Genomic DNA, 20,911 nt, shown 5'->3' with positions numbered 1-20,911 from the left:
GGACAAGATAGACAGAAGGAATGAGAAGGGAGAGGTTAATTTTTCATTTAAATCTTGAAAATTTGGTTAAGGCAATTAGGTAAAAAATAAAGAATTCAAACTTGATTATAGGGACATACTGCTTTGAATGGCACAAAGATTTTGAAATTGGAATATAGAGAAGGAAACATAAAACTGCACGTTAGGTAGCTCTGCAATAAAGAAAAATTATACAGACATAGTAACAATGTAAACACAAAGACCAGTCAAGGAAGACAACTCTGAACAGAATATAAATGTTATCAATTATATATAAATAAGCATATAGTTCAATTTATGAATTGAAAACAATGATATAACTAGATTAGGAGGGGCGCCTGGGTGGCTCAGTTGGTTAAGTGTCTGCCTTCGGCTCAGGTCATGACCCCAGAGTCCTGGGATCGAGCCCCGCATCGGGCTCCCCGCTCAAAGAGGAGCCTGTTTCTCCCTCTCCCTGCTGCTCCGCCTACTTGTGCTCTGTCAAATAAATAAATAAAATCTTAAAACAAAACAAAACAAAAACTATATTAGGAGAAGGCAGAGGGAAGGTGAGAGAGGGTATCACCTAACTAAATCCTTACCTACCTCAGAAAGAAGTTAATCAACAGACAATGTCTGAAATTGTTAAATCAAGAACCGCAATATAACATTGTTGAGCAATATAGAGGTAACACCACAATTAATTAGCAAAGCTAACTTTACTGAGTACTTACTGTATAAAAAGCATTACATTTAAAAAAAAAAAAAAAAGCATTACATTTATTAATTCTTAACAACAATTCTATGAGATGAGTACCATAATTCCCATTTTGTAGATGAGGAAACAGAGACACAGAAGTTAAACAGCTTGCTCAAGGTTATACAGCTAGTAAGCAGTGTAGCCAAAAAGAACCTAAGCAGTCAGGCTCCCAAATCTGTATTCTTAATCAGTGCCTCTTAAAAGCTGTTAAAAACAGAAATAGTTACAAATGGTTGCTTCTGAAGAGTATGACTTAGGTGAGCAAAGTAGAGGGTTTAGGGAAGTGACTGCTGACTTTCATTTTAAGTCGTTCTGTTATTATTTGATTTTTTATTTGATTTTTAAATTATGTACATTAACTAAAATGAAAAGACAATACCAAGTGCTGGAGAAGATGTGAAACTGCTAGTGTAGACTATTAGAACTACTTTGAAAACTCTGTGGTAATATTTACTAAACCTGAAGAGATACATAACCTGTGACCCAGCAAACCTACTCCTAGATATAGCCAATAGAAATGTCCACAAATGTATAAGAATAATCATAACAGCGCTATCCAATGGTTCATCAACAATAGAAGGGATAGGGCGCCTGGGTGGCTCAGTTGGTTAAGCGACTGCCTTCGGCTCAGGTCATGATCCTGGAGTCCCTGGATCGAGTCCCGCATCGGGCTCCCCGCTCGGCGGGGAGTCTGCTTCTCCCTCTGACCCTCCCCCCTCTCATGTACTCGCTCTCTCTCATTCTCTCTCTCTCAAATAAATAAATAAAATCTTTAAAAAAAAAAAAAAAACAATAGAAGGGATAAACTGAGGTACAATCACACAGTGGAATACTCCACAGCAAATACCATGAACTACACATCCATACCACAATGACATGAATTAATTTCACAAATGTACTGCTGAGCTACATAAAGAATCTAGAAAAACAATGAGCGCATACAGTATGGCTCAATTTATATAAAGTTCAAAAACAGATAAGACAATAAAAACCACCCCAAAAGCAATGGCGGTAGAAGTCAAGATAGTAGCTACTCTTAGGCAGAGCAGGGAGGGTAGTGACTGGGTGGCAGGGACTTCCTGACTGCTGGTAATATTCTATTTGCTTGTTCTGAATGCTCTTCTCTTCACTGTGTAAAATGCACTGAATTTTATAATTAGTGCACATTTAAGGGGTGAGTTGTATTTCTGCAAAAGTTTAAAAGAAATACCATGTTTAATTTAAAAATGTACATTACTTTGGTAACATTTTAAAAATATACAGTATTTAAATTTTACACCTACAAGAGAAGCCAAGCCTTCTTCTCGTATGTGGATCTGAATCTTTTTTAATGTCTAAAATGTTTTTTCTCTAAGATGTTTCTTCAAGAATGCTCTATAAGCACCCTGAATGCCAGCTGGTGACATCTCCATCACATGGTAGCAGTAAAACTGTTTGCAAACACTGTGATCTTTAGAGAAAGAGGGTTTACTACAAACCCAATATAAAAATAGTCTGAGGTCTAAATCTAATCTTGACTTCAGCATGGGTTTGTGTGTCTTTGCCAAAGTAATAAATCTGCTCAAGTTTTCAGCTCAATAAAAGGGAAAATTCACTAACAATTAGAGCAAGTAAAAAAAAAAAAAAAAAGTCACCGCTATTTCACTGCATTGCATACCTTCTATCTCTAGAAATACTCAGGCAGAAGTTGGACGAGACTTGTCAAGGAGGGAGGGTGTCATGAAAACAACACAAAAGTTAGAATCATACAATCCCAACACCTAGAGATTTGTTTCAAAATAATCAGGGGAGGGGAGTGTGGGGAGACAGAGATGGTCAAAAGTGGCCATAAATTAATGACTGTCTGCTATGGATTATGGGGGTTTACTGAACTATTCTCTTAACTTCTGAGTTAAGTTTGAAATTTTCCATAATGAAGAATTAAAAGAGGTTTTTTTCTGCATACTAGAACAACTTCAGTCCTCTCTTCCTGTCTCCTTTCTCTTCAATACTTTTTTTAGCAACATCATTTGCTCTGTTTCTACAAGTTCTATATATTGATGCCTAAAAGTAGATGAGACACCTTTTCTTTAAACTTCCTCCTCTTCTATTTTCTTACTGGCACTGTGGAACCTGCAGTTACATTATTTACTCTTTCCCTTCTCACACCTAATCCGTTCCACCTCCATTCCCCTCTATTGTATTGCTAAGATGTCTCTTCCACTGTTGTTTTGTGTTGCCCACTGGCCTGGCTCAGATTTTCACTGGTTACTTAGAAGGCTGTGGTTTCTGAAATTAGGTTTCCTCTTCTTAAAAAGAGTATTTTTAAAATCCAAAACAAAAGCCTGCAGTTTCTTTAAATATAAAGCTACCTCAAAGGACTATTACAAAGACTTAGAGAATTCACACATGTGAAACACCTAGTGGAGTTCCTGGCATGTACCAGACACACAGATTCTGGTTTTCTTCCGAGTCTTATCAAACTGGCTTCCCCTTTACCTCACTGCATCCCTAAAGATAACCATACAATGTCCTGATTCAGTTCCTTTATTTCTCCCACCAACACTATACTTCTATCCCATCTCCCTGTGTCTAAAGAACTGGTCAGCTCAAATGTAATCTCATGCCTTTCCACAAATGTGCTTACTTGAGAATACAGAGACCAAAGTTAGGCATTCAGAGACTATAGTCTTATTTCATGTTCAGGAACACAAACAACACTACATCCTGCCTAAGGAAGAGAGTAGAACAAGCAGTTCTCAAGAGGCAATTGCGAGTTCTGTGTGGTTTTTGCCTTTCAGTCTGACAGTCTTGGCTCTCTCACATTAGGAACTAAAAAAATCTAAGTGTGCTCCAAATTCTCCTAAACCAAATACCTAAACTAGACAAAGCAGGGGTGATCATTTTCAAAATGTTTCATTTGTCATTCTTCAGAGGTATCTTAGTATTCCTTTAAATAATGAGTTCCCCTGCTGCATTTAAGTATCATTACAAAACCTCAATTGGCCATAACTTTTCTGGCACACATTATTATACAAAGTATGGCACACTAACACAAAACTACATACAAGTTAGAGAGAAAACAAAGTATGAGTGGTTCAAAATACTCTTAATTTTCTATATTAGTAAACCATGAAACTAAATTGCAAATTTTCAATTTTACTTAAACAATTTGATATTACATTAAAAAGACAATTCATGAAGGAAACTCCTCCATGCTTACCAGGGTTAGTATTGCCATATTATTTCTCCTGAGAGACTGTTTGCCTGCTAACCACTTATAACTAGTCCCCCATGGTAAGCTCCTTCCACCATTCAAATTCTACTTCAAAAAGTCACCTCCTCTCTGTAAACTGTCCCCTCCACCCAGTATCACTTCCTCACCTGTGTTCTAAAAGCACTTTACACATACTTCTACTATGCGCTAATCACCCTGTTTACTTGTCTCTTTCTCTCTAGCTCTCTCTTCACACCACCCCCTCTTCCCAACTAAATTGTGAGTTGCCTGGAGAAAAGAAACATACATGACAGCTACTGGAGAATAGTGGGTAAGAGCAGACTCTGGAGCTTGAACATAGCTTGGCCTGGAATCCTGTTCTGCCACTTCCTAGCAACATAACCTTGAGCACACTCGGACTTTAAGCTTCAGTTTCCTCATATGAAAAAGGAGGATAATAATTACACCCAGCTGACAGAGCTGTTATAAGAATTACGTGAAATAATAAAAAGCATTTGGCATCCCTTACTCCTCAGCTTCTTTTTGACAAGGCAGTTTAAAGCAGTGTTAAGCACACAGGTTTTAGAGTCAGTGCTTGGTTTTGAATTTTGGTTCTAACATCTGCTAACTTTAAGACCTCGGGCAAGCCGCTTCAACTTTGAGAGCCTCAGTTTCTTCATCTGTAAAAGTAAGATAATAATTATTACCTATCTTATAGGGTTATTGTAAGGATTAGATGAGAAGGTTCACATAAAGCATTAAGCACTGGGAGGTGCTCTAGAAATATTTCCTATCAAACTTTGTATTTATCTATTTTAAGGTTGGTCTCCTAGAGACCTAACCACAGAGCAAACTCCTTCCCTTCCACAAAGAACCATTTCAGGAGTCAGCATTCACCAAGTATGATGTTCAAGGTCATAGCTGTTGGCCTTCCTTGGACTTTAGATTCCACATGGCCATGATTTCAGTCATCACACCAGTTGATTTTTTAAAAATTGTGTTCTTTCTGAAGATATCAACTTGCAAGTGCAAGGAAACTAATAATAGCCAGCATGCCTCCCTACCTTAGGTGTTACTTTTCTACCTCTGCATCATTAAGCTTTGTAATTAAAGCATATATTAAAGCTGAATATAGTAAGACACTGACTTATGGAAGCCTATGGAGAATTGTTCTATTTATGGAATGCCTGGGTGCATACCACGCTGAAAGAGTCTATACTTGGGAAAGTGATTTTAATTCCTGTACTCGTAAGGAGAAAAAAGTACCCATGAATAGTTATGAAACTAATAAGAATAAGGACAACAAACACGGTTATAAAAACTTCTTCCCAATCATCCACCTACCCTCTACTTAATATGAAATATTCATTTTTGTCCAAACTCCTAATTCTGCATAGAAGAATCAAGATCTAAAATTCTTCACAATTTTCTGATGTGGTTTTATATATATACTGTATACACTGAACAAAAGAGTGATAACAGAGACTGCAGGTCCCTCATAATAGAACTCACCTTGAGTTCAATGTTAACTGATATCCTATGCACGGGAGAGATACAGTACAAATGAGATGAGCCACTCAGGCAACCAAAGTAATCCTCTTGACCATGTCTGATAAATCTCATATCTTTTTATGTTCATCACAACTCACATGTGAGGGTCCCTTACCATAGCCTATGATCAATAAAATTGAAATTCTCAGCTTTCACAAAGCTGGGGGAAAAAGAACTGTCCTCAAATCCAAATTCCTACTCCTCCCTACCAGCTCCCCCAACACACACCTGGGAATAGAAGAATACAAAAATTACTACTTTATTGATTTCTAGCATGTCTGTGAATGATATAATACTTTCATATACATCCTTGATTCTCATGACTTCATAACAATGTGTAGCATTATAAGTCTTATTTACATATGAAGAAACTAAGGATGAGGAAGTTCAAGCGGCTTTCATAATCATAACTGCAAAAGATCCACTCAAACCTGTACTGCTTACAACACCAAGAATTAAATACTATAAATCAATTGAAAATAATATATGTATGTAATGTTCATTAAAGCTGACTCAGAAAGTGAGGCAACAGGGGTATCTCCTTCCCATATGGTAAAAATAAAGGAGATTAGATCAGCAGTTCTCAAATATTTTGTTCACAGGACCCCTACACATTTAAAAAAATTAAGGAATCCAAAGACCAACTGTTTTTCTTAAAAAAAAAAAAAACTTCTATTTATTTGACACAGAGAGAGAGAGCACAAGCAGGGGGAGCGGGAAGCAGAGGGAGAGGGAGAAGCAGGCTCCCCACTGAGCAGGGAGCCAGATGCAGGGCTGGATTCCAGGACCTTGGGATCATGACCTGAGCTGAAGGCAGACGCTTAACCGACTGAGCCACCCAGGTGCCCCCCAAAATAACACTATTTTAAACACAAGAATACACAAGCTCACAAGTTCACATTCCATTTGCTGTCAGGATGATGACATCATCCTGGGAAAACACTTGAAAGAATGAGACTGAAAAAGGCAAATAGCATTTTTGTATTATTATGAGAATGGTTTTGACATGGTAGACCCCTTCTGCAAGGGTCTTGGAAATCCAAAGTGGTCCCAAGCCATACTCTGAAAACCACTTAAGTTAGAAGGTTAACAGCTATCATGGCAATTCTTAAATTCTAAGCTCTAACCCACCATCTTACTTTAAATACATTGTTTCTCAGTACTAGATTAAAAAAAATTTCTCAAAGGAAGGGCTGTTTTATTTATTCCCTCTTAGCACTAATTCCCTTTACAGTGTATAGTGCCCTGGTCAAAGATGGTACAAACACAGAGTAAACTGAATCTCTTCTTAAGTCTAGTGGATGGGGAAAGAGAAAACATCTTAAAGTAAAATTATCACTTCTCTACTATGGTAAAGACATAAACAATGAAGTATGTAATACAAATGTCTGATCTTAAGCCAGTTAGATATATCAAACAGACAAAAACTCCATTCAAGACATGAAGGAACAGCAAAAGATCTGAACAAGAGAAATAAGGAGAAAAGTTAATACTTTAAGGTTATATATCTGTCCAGCTTTCTCCTAATTTTTTCTCTATCCAAATAAAAGTAGCAAAGCATATTCTGAAACATAAATGCTTTAATATTATCTGTATCTCTGCTTCTCTTACCTAAAGTTGGAACTTATTAAATTTTTACTTAAGTATTTTTAAGATGATTTGTAGTTGCATATTTGAGAGAAATCCCTACATGAGACCTCTGCAAAAATAACAGATAAGTGAATAATAATGCCACCTCATAATTACATAATTCCTTTTTCTTAGAATTTTTAAAACTTTAATTTTTATTTCATTAAGCCTTCAAAACAACAAGTTGCATGACTTGCCTAAAAATACACTAAATCAACAAATCAACAGTAATTCCAGAAGTAAAAGAGAAATTCCCGGTCATCTAATCCTATTGTTTCAAGACAAAGAGGCTGAGTTACTTTCGAGAGAAACCTTAAGAGCACAAAGTATCCCCAAGGCTCCAACAATTATTACCACAGAGTCTGGTCTAATAAATGCTTGTTGACTGGCATGACTCTCGGAATAACAAGTCCAAATCCTAAGTCTATAGCACTAAAAAATCCAAACATTTTGAATAATTTACTCAGGTATTTTAAATAAACAATTTACTAAAATATGGCCTGTAATTTAGATAAATTGTATTTATGGGCTTTATTACAGACTAAGACTGTCGGGAATTTTCTCCTTAAACTTGACTAATTTCAAAATGCCAGAACTAAATTCAATCTGTACTATCCACCACTCCAGCATTAATAAATGAAGGATGCGTAGTTTGCTACATTTAAATTCTTTCCATGTCAAAAGTTGGCACGTTAGTCCTGTTTAAAACCCAAAGTTAAATACTGAGAGCTAATGACCTTTCCAAATATTAGAATAGACCAGACATCACCTGTCCTAAATCTTACAGAATATTATACTTATGGTAAGAAAATGAGGTTTTCAGTGCATTAAAAAAATGATTATTATACAGTGAAATTAGCTATAATAGAATGGCTCTTACTTCAACCACAGCAAGTTTCACAGAACTAAAAGCTTTGAATTATTTACTTGCTTGACCAAATAACTAAGGTAGCAAGACTGTGTAGTCAGCAACCACAATCATCCTTAGTGATGCGGAGGAGTATATATGAAAGACTATTGTGTGAAAAGGACAGTAAGCACACAACACTAACGCCAGATGCACTATTTAGTAGATATTGATGTCTGCATGAAATGCCTGTATCTAAGAACAGAACCCAGTTCTTTTTTAAAATATAGATTTTTGTAGCCAGCTACTAAATAGAAATATGTCCTCATTATTATTAAGATTTTATAGCAAAAAACAATAGTCACTTATAATTGCAGATTATACAGGTAGGATATGGGAGTTGATCCTACAACAATGTTTGTTTCTGTACAAGTATGTACAAGTATGTTTCTATGTTAGAAACAAGTATGTTTCTAAACATACTGAGGGTCACAAATACCTGTTTAACTGGCAATGTACCTTACCACTGAACCAAGTATGCATACAGATACTTAATACAAAGGAAAAAGCCCAACCAAAACATTTTTACTGTGCTAATCATAGTATTCTTGTTTGTCTGTTTGTTAAGTAGGCTCCAGGCCCAGTGTAGTATTGGGGCGCTTGGACTCATGACCCTGAGATCAAGAACTGAGCTGAGATCAAGAGTCAGATGCTTAACCGACTGAGCCACCCAGCCGCCCCCTAGTATTCTTGTTTTTAAGTACATACCAACAAGAACTAATTATGCTGGGCAGTGGGACATTTTCTAGCTCTTTTCTCAAAGCTATGCAAACCAAAGCACAGACATCCCAGTACTCCACCCACCATATATCATCACCTCCATCCTCCCGACAATACATGAAGAATTCATGGGCATAAACACTCAATGTGTTGATTAGAGAAGAAATACATGTACTAAAGCATTCTGCTGGTTTCATGAAAATTGCTAATTATGCACCAGACCAGTGAAAATTAGTTTTATTGTTATTCTATATCAGTCCAAGGAAAGGATCATCTAGAGTTTATCTATATTGACCTTTCCTAAGAATGTGAAATTAAAAGCCACAGTTTCTGGAGTGTAAGAGAAGGTTGCAAACACATTCATGTTTTGTCTTTGTGGAAACGAGAGGAGAGCTGGTGCCCCTAAAGTGCCCAACAGACCTTAACTCAGCACTGTGAACTGCTGGAGACTTCAATCAGCATAATTTGTGTGTGTGTGTATGTTTGTAAAGGGAGGTGGCACTCCTCTTCCATATTTATTTTACAATCAGAATTAGGTTACATATCAGCAGCCTAACTGTGTTTATAATAACAACCTTCCACCATTAAAAAAAAAAGGTTAAAATATGTTCTGTACATCTGTTTATGAAAGTCAAATACAGAGCTCTTTAGAGGTAGAATTCAAAATTCCAGCACTTCAGTTACATAGCTGAGTCTACTTTGTGAAAATTTATCAAGCATACACTTAGGATTTGGGCAGTTTCTAGCTACACAGACACAGACACACACGCACACACACATATATATACGTCAATAAAAAGTTTATACAAAAAGAAAAGGTCTGGCATTTAAGGGCTAACGTGCTTTTTCATATAGGACAGTCAAAAGATGGTATTTCAGCAAGGACATGAAAAATGGTGTGAGCTCTTTGGCTCTCTGTGGGAAAAACATTATTAACGAAAAACTAGGAAAGCCCTTGTGATGGGCGCATGCGTGGAGTGTGAGAACAGCCAGGAGGCCGGAAGAGACTAAGTGAAAGGAAGAGTTATAGAAGGTAAGGTCAAAGCTGGAGACGCAGCCAGGAGTGAAATGAAGTGGCGAATGAGAGACCCATACAAACTGCTGGGAGGGATATCCATGTTACTCTTACAAACCAATTTGCCGGGTGACATTTATAATATACTCTCCCATTTTATTGTTAAGGAAAGAGGGAGAGAAGATGGGAGAGGAAGAAGGAGAGGGAGAGAGAGGAACCTCCTCAGCATGCAAGAGGCCTGAATATGTGTCTGAGCATAGAGTTAGGTGTACACATCAAACTTAACAGTGGATATATTGGGGGATGAAATTAAAAGGGAGAGGAGTACATTTTCAACTTCTTTATGTTCCTAAATACTATTTGAGCATTTGCAAAAACTATGGCAAACAAAAAACAAAAAACAACCTGAAGAAACATCAGAAGAAAAAACCTAATATCTACAAAGATATAGGTAGAAGGATGTTTATGGTATCATTATTTATATTAGTTAGAAAAATGAAGAAAATCAATAAGGAATTGGTTCACTTATAGTACTTCTGATCAATGTAATTCTAAGAACCCGTTAAAACAAATGAAGTAGGTATATTTAGAAAAGCCGAGATATAGTAAGTTAAAAAAAAAAAAGGGCAAGATGCTAAGAATGGGATGATCCTGTTTTTATTAATAAAAAATTAGAATATATTTAAGAAAAAGTATGGAAGAATAGTCCCTGAATTTAACCATTTTAAGATATTACAGTAGATTTTTCACTTTGATATTTCATATTTTCTATTTGAATTTTTACAATGAGCTTATCATTCCTTTGAAAGGGGAAACAAGTTTAATGTGTCACCTAGCAAATGCCTGACATATCTCGAGTAAAAAGTCTGATAGATGTAGGATAATCAATAAATGTGTATATTCAATTAGTTACTAAAGGGAAGATACGTTTATTCAGTAGATAGCATATATGTGACATTTAATATCTCTACATTAGATAGATATTATTTCCATTCCCATTTTACAGATATGGAAATTGAGACTAGGGAAGATAAGGCCTCTTGTTCAGGGCTCTTGCTTGGGAGAGTGCTCAAGTCAGGCACATATTACCCCAAAGCTCTATTGACTGGAATAGACAATTTAAGCACTTCTCTATAGCTGCAACCCCCAAAAATAAAATAAATCCAATAATAGTGACAGTCTCTCCTAGCACCTGCAGTTCCACTTATCTGAAGATAAATAATTAACACGTATTCCTCCATTTTCTCTGGTATAAGTACAGTACGTATGTGGTTTTATGTAAGTCTTAGCAATTTGGCAAGAAACATTTTCAAACTAAACTTCTGTAAAACCTGTACTAATAACTAGGTAGTTGCTTTATGACTTTCTAGTGAAGTATGATGTGCTCTGATGCCATGCCAAGTGTCGGTAGGTCCTATGACTCTAATAATGGAACAAAGGGATTTAATAGCACTTGTTTCCTGGTGACACTGTTCTGAGAAAATAGAGAATTTGATAGGAAGAAATGTCAGGTCAATATTTAACTTCTAAACATGGTCATGGTATTGGGTGGTAGAAACTCTTAACTTTAAATGTCAAATATTCTTACTGAACAACTGATTCAAAAAGCCTCAGTCTGCTATAGGGAATCTTACTAAGAGGGGGAAAAAAAAGAGAAAGAGAGAGACTGGTTATACTTCCTTGGATAGAGATTTTTTAGGAATGTCTGAGCCATATGAGTCCTGTATACCTTCTAAGAAGGCCAACACAATTATTAAAGTGCTTAATATTTAACCATGTTAGTTTCAGTTATACCTATGGCAACAAAGTTGTATCCTTCTGTCTGTGCTTATTACTCAACCTGGAGTCTAAGCACCCTAAGCACACCATAAATTTCATGAAATTACATGAAAATCTGTTCATGCATTTTTCTGCAGAGAGCCACAATTCTCATTAGCTTTCCAAAATCCAAAAAGATAAAACCCTCAAAAGGCTTAAAAGTACCTTTCAACATCTGCTCCTTTTTTGTAGGCATTTAAGTATGGTTTTTGTCTTGTTTTTTAGGTTTTTTTTTTGTTTAAACGTTTAAAGCAAATTTTTTTTTAACAAAGGGCCAGACAGTAAATATTTTAGAATCTGTGGGTGCATATGATCTGTCTCATATTCTTCTTCTTCTTTGAGCAACTTTAAATGTGAAGTTTAAAAATGTAAAAACCATTCTTAACTCAAAGGACTAACATCAGCTTGTTTTAGAGTAACAGTTGGTTTACCTCTACAGAAATAACACAGCATGAGCTTTGAAGTCAAGCCTCTTTCTTTGAGAAAGTCACTAACCCCCTCTAAGTCTCAAGTTTCCACATCTGTAAAAATGAGATCCTAACTCTCCCACGCAGTAGTTCTAACTACTGAGGCAGCAAGTGTACCGAACTGCCCACGCAGTCCCTGGCATAGAGTTAGCAAACTGATTTTATTATCCTTGTCTGTGCCTCATATGATAGATCATTAGTGATATTTATAAGTCAATATTAAGTGTTTGATCAGTAGGTATGCTCCTCCCATACAATCTACTTTATAATGATCTGCTTTGGCTATTTTCAGAAACTAACTGGGGCTTTCCTGGACAGCCAGCAGGCATGCACGTTACTCATGAGAATCTAATAGTCTCCTCATAATTACTCTTCTCCCTTCAATGTGTGAACCAAGTTTCTAGAGCAAAGATTTAATTTATCAATATGGTTATTTTCCATCTAAAGTGTTATAAATGCCCAAATCACAATAATTCAAAAAAGCTTAAGAAAACCTAACTTGAAAGAAGTAAAACCAGCATTAATGGGAGTATACTTAGGTGTACCAAGGACCTAAGGTCACAAAATGTTATAGGACAGTCATCAGCAGAGATACTGATCTTTCCTCTTCCTGTTCCTCACAAAACGGAAGGTCTCAAATATATCCAAGATGCCATTATAATGAGCTTCAATTGTTCTCCGTTTTCTCCAGAAAGATTAACCAGCTTAAAAGCATGAACTATGTTATAACCATTTTTATCCTTCACCACACCTACCATAACACTAGGTATGCTAGTCTTCAGGAAACAGTTATTGAAAATAAGTATTTTAAAAATGATTTTATTTATCTAAGACAATGATCTTTCAAGTCTTTTTATACAGATACTCATCTACTACTCCATCATGACTCCAGAACAGCTACAGTGATACAACAATGTCCCTGTCTGTACTCGCCCAAAGTATCAAAGGTTGTATTTCCTACTAACCTTAGTAAGTAAAACTATGATTCCTACAATCACTAAGGACTTTGGAAGCTATTGTAAAATATTTTCCAGCCTAAGACACCTTTTAAAAGTTGTCCATATAAAGTATATGAAAGAGTAAGTGAATAAATACAGTACATGACACTTACAAATGATTTTGTCAGCTTTCAGTAAATTTACTTTGGAAGTTTTTAAGACATGATTACTCAAACCATCTTTACAGGGGGCCTGGGTGGCTTAGCTGGTTCAGTGTCTGACTCTTGGTTTCAGCTCAAGTCACGATCTCAGGGTCGTGAGATCAAGCCCTGTGTCAGGCTCATGCTCAGCTTGGAGTCTGCTTGAGATTCTCTCTCCCTCTCCCTCTGCCCCTCCCACTCATGTGCTCACACTCTCTCTCTAAAATAAATAAATCTTAAAAAAAAAAAAACTTTACTTCAAATAATCAGTAAAATGAAAAAGCTACAATTAACAGTAAGAGTAAATGTTTTTCTTCCTCATCTCAGAAGACAAAGAAAAAATAATTACAGACCACATTATAGAGCATGAGGCTTTCCAGACCAAGCCTAATTTAGTTCTCTGAAATAAATGGTATACTTAGAGAAGATATAGGTAAATTAAACCATGCTAAAAAGCTCTACCTAACTAAATACAGCCCAGTCCTTGCCTTTGATGGGACAGTGGTCCTCCTTGGTCTTTAGTCAGTAGGAATATTTGAAAAATTTCCACAAATGTATATAGCACAAAGCTTTTCAGGAGTAAAAGAACAGAACAGTTATGACAAAAACAGCCATGTTCAAAAGATATTCTATGAATCTGAAGAGTGAAGTTTTCCCCCAAATATTTATTCACATGCATTCATCAAATTCAAATATCAACAAGTAGATGTCTCCTTTATTTGTAGATCAGATTAGTATATCCTTACATAGTTAATGACCCACTTCACACTAAAACAAAAATCCACCATACTCAAGTGAAAAACGGCCACTATGTACTTACTACCACTGTACTGCAGAGAACGAAAAATGTTTCAAGGGCTTTTTAAAAAAATTCTGGTAGAATGATTTTTTTAAATTCAACATTATATCGAAGTCTTTTATAAAATAAAATTGCTCAATGAAAGTCCCTTGAAAGATAATAATATCTAAAGAAGGGTAATAATTATCACCCTTTACTATCCAGCTATTAACTCTTCCCATTTTCACTGGTTAGCAACAGTATTACTCCCTATTTAGAAAGGATCTCAAATTCATATGATGCCAGGCCAGACAACTACCATTAGCAAGTAGGTGGGGACTATAAACTATGCATAAGAACTTCCTGCAGCTGCTACCAGACCTATCTCTCCATCCTGTTATTGCTATAAGGAATCCAGGCCTGGTGCAACAAGATCTTCCAATGTTTCCTAAGAGAAGCCAGAAATCCAAATCATGCAAAATCTTCCCTTTTTAAATATTGGCAATTACGAAACAACAACAGAAAAATACCATGAGGCCAAATAAAAAGTACCTGCAAACTGAATATGGCCTTTCAGTATGCAATCAGTGCTAAAACACAGCAGTAACAGTCTAGGAAGAGAAGCATCAGTCAGAATCTCAAGTCTCTGACTCCCAACCCTGGACCATTACTCAGATTTCACAATGAAGATGGATTCTCCATATAATCATAAATATTAGTGGTAATCTTTCTTTCCTGAAGACTAATTTTTGAGTTAATTAAAAAAAAAACAACAACCTGGTAACCCCCCCTCCCCCCACATACTAGTACTTTAATTTACTATTTTAGGGAAAAAGTTCAAAACAGCATTTGAGGGAGATGAATTTAGAATTATATTAGTAAAACTAAATTATAATATGTGGAAAATGTATACATATTATAATTCATTCTTTAAAAACATTATAATGTTTTACAAACTATGTTAGTTGGGTAAAATGAAGTGTTAATCTTCACAATCCTTAGAAAGCAACCACTTGAACTCCTTCGAATCTCTAGATTGAGACATCAGGAACTGGCATTCCTCACAGGCCACTTTCACTTTAGAAACATGAAATGGAAAAACAAAGGGTGGGGAGAAGTGACAACAATGTTAACTGGTAAGGTATTTCTGTTATATAATAATGAAAGTGCCAAAGGATACTAAGACTCAATACAATTTTCTTTACTGCTTTAGCTCTAAGTAGATTAGATGGCTAAAAAGGATAAACTAGCAGACCTTCTATTTGGAAACAAAATCTGCTGGATTAAAAAAGAAATACTATGTGGGGCAGCACCCAAAGATTAAACCTTTAAAGGATCTGCTCTCAAAATTTTCAATTTAAGAAAAAAAATCTTTAGTTACACTCTTCTCAGAGTTCTCAGTTGATTTGTAAAAGTACCTCCATATATGTTATATTGATAGCATACTTAAAAAAACAAAAAATAAAACCTTAAGAACAAGGTGACAGAGTTGAAGGAAAAAAGGTAGCTTTGGCTTTATCAGGGCTGGATTTTACTACATAACAGCTGTGTGACTTCAAGCAAGTTATTTAACTACTCTGAGCACTACTCTCTCATCTATATAAAAGGGTAAACAATAGCTACTTTAATTCTCATTATGAGAATTGTGATACATCTTAAATGTATTTTAATTCACTCTCTTAACTGAAATCTGAATCCGCTCCACAACATCAGTAGCTTAAAATACTTCTGGCAGAAAAGCTACATAGACAAGAGAACTCAACACTTCCTGGAGCAGCCCATTTCATCTTCACACTTCTATTATTTTCTTTTACTTAACTAAAATCAGCTGCCTAGTTACTTCAACCCTCCAATCAATCACATTCTAGTTAAATCATATTAAGTACTGCTAATTCAGTTCTCATTAAACTTTAGGCTCCACAACGGTTGAGGCTGTTCAGTATTGAAGCCCCAACACTGAAACAATGATAAGCACATAGCAGGTGTACAACAAATATTTGCAGATTAAGTAATAAGTTCTGTTAGTATTTACTGATTTACCACCGAAATGCCTTCTAATATAAAGAGCACAAACGTACATTTCTGGAGGTGACCGTTTAATGTGTAAGGTTTAAAATTTGAACTATCATACATAACCAGACACATGCTATGTTTTTAAAAAACCCCTTCAGATATAGTAAATGAAAGCAATTTTACTGTACTTTAAATGGTGATGCTATTCAATGATATAAAGTTCCTTCAACACAATAAAACCTAATGTCTCCAAAACTGCTATTCCTAATTTCCTTCAGATTTAACTGAATTCCAAGTCTACATTAAAAAAAAAAACAAACCCTCAAAATGATATCCAACCTCATTGCCACTGGCTATTCTGCAATAACACCCCCAAATAATAATTTAGTCAAATTTTATTACCTGAAAGTTACCCAGAAAACAGCAGAATACCAAAAATCTGTAACTTTTTCTCATTACTTTCTTAGCAACACACTGCCATAAATAAACATCTCACTGGTTAAATAAATACCAGAACTCATTTATAATTTAGTCACTTACATTCCAAAGCTTGAAGAGCAGGTTTCATAAAGTATGTTCTACTTCACAGAATGGGAAATCAAACACAGTGAACAACCAGTTCACCACCTTCTGCAAATCTATGGAAATATATCCATTATAAAGTAAATTTCTCCTGCCACTCAACAGTTTTAAGCTGTCACTCTATGCTATTAGCCTAAACAAAACATAATTAGTAAGGCGTATCTGACACATACACAAGTCAATAATCCATTATAAACCCAAACATAAAATATCTCTGGATTACCTGGGTCACCGTTGACACTTTGGTAGAAAACTAGTGATCTAGAAATATGCAACTAGAGGGCACTAAGTAAGGCAAACACCAGACTGACAAAATCCAAGAGTCATTTTAATGAACAGAAAATTAGAGGACAGAAAGTGATAAAAAATTCAGCTGATTTTGAAGAAACAGCCATGTATGACCCTTTCCACTCCAACAATTCAGACCAAAGTAGATGAAGCCCCTATCCTTACAAAACTTTCTTTCCCTTTCCACTTCTATGATATTAAAAAAAAAAACACAACACCAAAAACAAAAAACCCTTGCCCATTAAAATTAAGCCACCACATACAGGAGAGCTTTAAAAAGTTAAAATCACTACCTATCATTAAAATTCCATCTGCAGGGTGATCTCAGGTGCTGTGTGAGAAACTTGCAGCCAGAGTTGATACATGAGGAGCAGAATCCAGGTCTGTGCTACAGAACCTACCCCAAAGGGGAAGATGACATTAACACAAAATCTACAGAGAACTACGGTGTGTATAGGCTCCCAACTGGTTTTCAGTTTGCTGTGGGAAAATATTCCTTTACAACAGATACTACATCTCTGCCCTGAAAGTTGGCAAAGCGCCACTGCAGAAGTGGCCTGCAGTTGCAAAATACACCAGCCTCGGGCTATCCGCACACTTCTTTCTCACGCCGGTACTTTGGGTCCGGGAACAATTTCTCAATGTGGTCAAGGTGATGCTGCAAAACCGCCCTCAGTGCCTCAACCACATACAGGAACAGTTTCTCACCAGCCCCAAAACCGACTTCTGGGCACTAGGGAGACTGCCGTTCCTGGGGACTAGGGGGACTGCCCTTACATTTTCAACATGCTGCTCCTACCCACGCTGACAGCACCCTGAGTGCCCACGAACACGCGAGAAGGCTTCTGGCTCGTACTGATGCCCCCTGGAAGCAAAGAATGTGTGCACTACTCGCCTTCCTCCCGGGTCCTGTCCGGCCAGGGTTGGGGAGATCCCTGGAAAAGCAGGGGCTGGGGATGAGCCTCTGGCCTTCCCGTTCCACGCACGCAGCAGCATCCCGCCCAGGCCCGACTTCCCGGCAGCTAGGCCCCCGCGCCGGCAGGGTATCTTTCCCCCACCTCCCTCCCTCTCACCTGATCTTGTAACTCGGGAGAGTGTGCTTGCGCTTGATGATCTTCTTGAGCTGATTGACGATGATGGAGGTAAGCTGGGGCATAGGCCGCCCTTCAAACTGGGAGCGCACCTCGAAGTCGATCAGCGGGTCCTCCACGAAGGAGAAGAACCAGTGGGTGAAGGGCACGCGAGTGAAGACGCAGCGCAGCCTCCCCACCACTCGGGACAACTTGACGAACAGGTAGGCGGACTTGCCGAAGACCAAGTCCACGTCGATGGCCAGGTGGAAGCCCCCGTTGTACTCCACCTCCGCCTCGAAGGCCAGCTCCTCGGGGGAGGTGGCGGGCAGCGTCTCCCCCTCGGGGCCGTCCGACTCCCCGCTGGCCGAGGGCACCACCGGCCGGAGGAGCCGGATGGTCTTGATGAAGGGCACCGTCTCGCCCAGGAACACGTCCCGCAGGCTCAGCCCCTCCAGCAGGCGCCCGGCCGTCTTGGTCTGCAGCAGCTCCTCGAACTCCACCTTGATCTTCTTGGTGACCCAGCGGCGAGCCAGCGCGGTGTCCCGCAGCTCCCGGAACAGGAACAGGATGGTGGCGTTGAGGAAGTAGCAGGTCTCCCGCGTCGGCGGGGCGGGGGTCTCGGGAGCCGGGGCCGGGGTCGCGCCGCCCTCGGGGGCCCCGCCGGAGGGCTCCTCAGCCCCGCCGCCGCCATAAAGGTACTCCCTCAGGGCCAGGCCCGGCACCGGCTTGATGTAGCGGAAGCCGTCGCCCGCGCGGGCCGCCTCGTCCGGCAGCGGCTCGGGCTGTTTGCGGTACAGCAGCAAGAACTGGGTGAGGAGCGTGAGGAAGGAGCCCAGCACGGCCGACGCCAGAATCATGAGCAGCAGCCCCATCCCGGCACCGCCTCCGCCCGGGCCGCCCGGGCCCCTGCTCCCGTGCCCACAGCGCCGCTCTCCTCACGTCGCCGCCCCCGCTGCCTCCATCTTGAGGACATCGGGCGGCGGGGTTGGGGCGAGCGGCTCCCTGGGCCTCGTCCGGCGGCTCCGGCGGGCGCGGTGCGGCGCCGGAGCCCACAGCGGCCCGCGACTCCTCAGACGCTCCCGGAGGCGGCTGCTGTGGCGGCGGCAGCCGCGGCGGCGGCGTCGGCGGGCTAGAGGGGGCGGAACGGCACTCCCTCCGGCCTGTGCTCATTGGGCGAACGGCGCGTGACGTCAGGGGCGTGCTCGCTCCCGGCCGTGTTGCCTGGCACCCGGCGCTGGGGCGCGCGTATGCGGCTCCCAGTTCACCTCCCCGGCGCCCTTCCAGCCCCGCCCCCCTCGCCAACATTCCATTCCCCCCGCGGTCCACGTGGCTGTCACTTCTGGAGCCAGCGACGGGATCCGGGGAGATAACTGGGGCCACCGTTGGAGGATAAGGAGGCCGGGCGTAGATGGCGTGGCGCGTTCTTGATCCCGGCCCTCCCGTTACCTTCTGATGCGCCCATCCCCCCCCTCTTTGGCCGCGGTCCCTGCTTGTTACCTCTGCTGCAGTGTGGTTCTTTCACTCGCGCCCCTGAGAGATGGGCTGGCAGCGGCTTTCCCTAAAGGGCAGCGCCGCAGAGGGTCTGAGCTGGCCGTTCGGAGACTTCCCAAGCCGAGGACAGGACTGAACTGCCTCAGAGACCGCCGTCGCTGACCGTCAATCCAACCAGCAGACGCTCTGCGTCTGCGAAGGGTGGGCCTGGGAAGGAGGGACGGAGAAAAACGGCGTAAGATGCAAACTAACTTAAGCACCAAGGTGGATATTCGAGATTTAAATGAGAAGGAAGTTAAAGAGCCCGGACGAGCAGGGATGATGAGTGAGATGAACTTGCCAGATGATCTGAAGATGAATAGTGGCTCACCGTCGAGCTCTTGCAGTGTGTTGGAAGAGGAAGTTGTTAGCCCCCACCCATTTTACAGATGCAAACACTGGCGCAGAGAGGCAAAGGAAGTTGCCTAGGGTCACGCAATGGAAGCTGGTTTGTCTAAAACTAACTCCCCAGCCCTTGGTCACTAATCTGTACCATGACAACCAAATTGCTAGAGTTGGAAGGGGGTTTACTGGTTCCCTGGTGCACAGGAAGGGGCAGTTGGGGAGGAGGGTCAGGAAGGACTTGGAATTTTGCACAGGGTAGCACACTGACCAAAGCCATAAAGTTAACGAAGCCAGGTTGCCCAGAACAGTGATACTCCTCATGTCCTCTGGCTACTTGGTTGTTACATCATAAATGCTTATGTGGCTCCTGCCACGTGGACACCACAACAATTCTACCTGTAGCCCTACGGAGGTCAGATATTCCCTACTTAAAAGTCAGGACGACTCCGGGTGGCCCTAAGGGCCAGGGCACGGCCCCTCTCTCTAGCCCTGTAAGATCTTCAAGCTACTGATTGTCTCGAATCTGGATGATTCTAGAACAAAGACAGAGTTCCACCCCATTTTGACCCAGCTGGAGCAGGTACAGAACTTTGGAACCAGGCCTTACTTACTCATTACCAGGTGTGAGACCAGAATGGTTCCTTTATTGGGAGAATGTAAGACAGGTGCTTGCTGAGGAGCTGGGCTTAAACCCCATATTCCATGTACTATGGAAGTCCAAAGCCCTGTCGGGATTTCTGGGAACTCCAGCATGGTCTTTTCTTGTCGTCACCTTTGACTCCTGGCATCTGCTTCAGGACTGCTGTCTCAGTTCTCCATGGTTTCAACCCAAATGGGAATTGTAGGCTCTTCCTCAATTTCGACCAAAAACCTTATCCATAACTCATGCACCACTGTGAGAAAAGTCACTGAAGCTGGAGGTGAGGTGGAGCAAAGGAGTAGTTCTTATACATTCCTGAGATCCAAAATCCTCAAACTGTATACTGACCCATCCTGCATCTTAAAGTATTCCTTAGCCACCTCCACCAGGAAAGTTGGTGATCTTCCTGGGAGTGAGTCCACAGCGTGGCACTCCATCTCACAGGCTCCTCCCTCCTCTCCTCT

At 40.0% G+C, this 20,911-nt stretch overlaps 1 protein-coding gene across 1 annotated transcript in view; it reads right to left on the bottom strand.

The window, feature by feature from the left end:
• The window catches only part of PDZD8 (PDZ domain containing 8), a 78,568-nt gene extending 59,542 nt beyond the window's left edge, over positions 1-19,026 (bottom strand). The window contains exon 1 of the mRNA XM_036106524.2: positions 17,933-19,026. Within this exon, the coding sequence (XP_035962417.1) occupies positions 17,933-18,804 (872 nt within the window). The 5' untranslated portion in view covers positions 18,805-19,026. The remainder of the gene's footprint in view (positions 1-17,932) is intronic.
• Between the last annotated feature and the right edge of the window lie 1,885 nt (positions 19,027-20,911).

The sequence above is a fragment of the Halichoerus grypus genome, chromosome 7 (genome assembly GCF_964656455.1).
Source record: "Halichoerus grypus chromosome 7, mHalGry1.hap1.1, whole genome shotgun sequence".
Taxonomy (NCBI): Eukaryota; Metazoa; Chordata; class Mammalia; order Carnivora; family Phocidae; genus Halichoerus; species Halichoerus grypus.
This window is presented reverse-complemented; position numbering and strand designations above follow the sequence as displayed.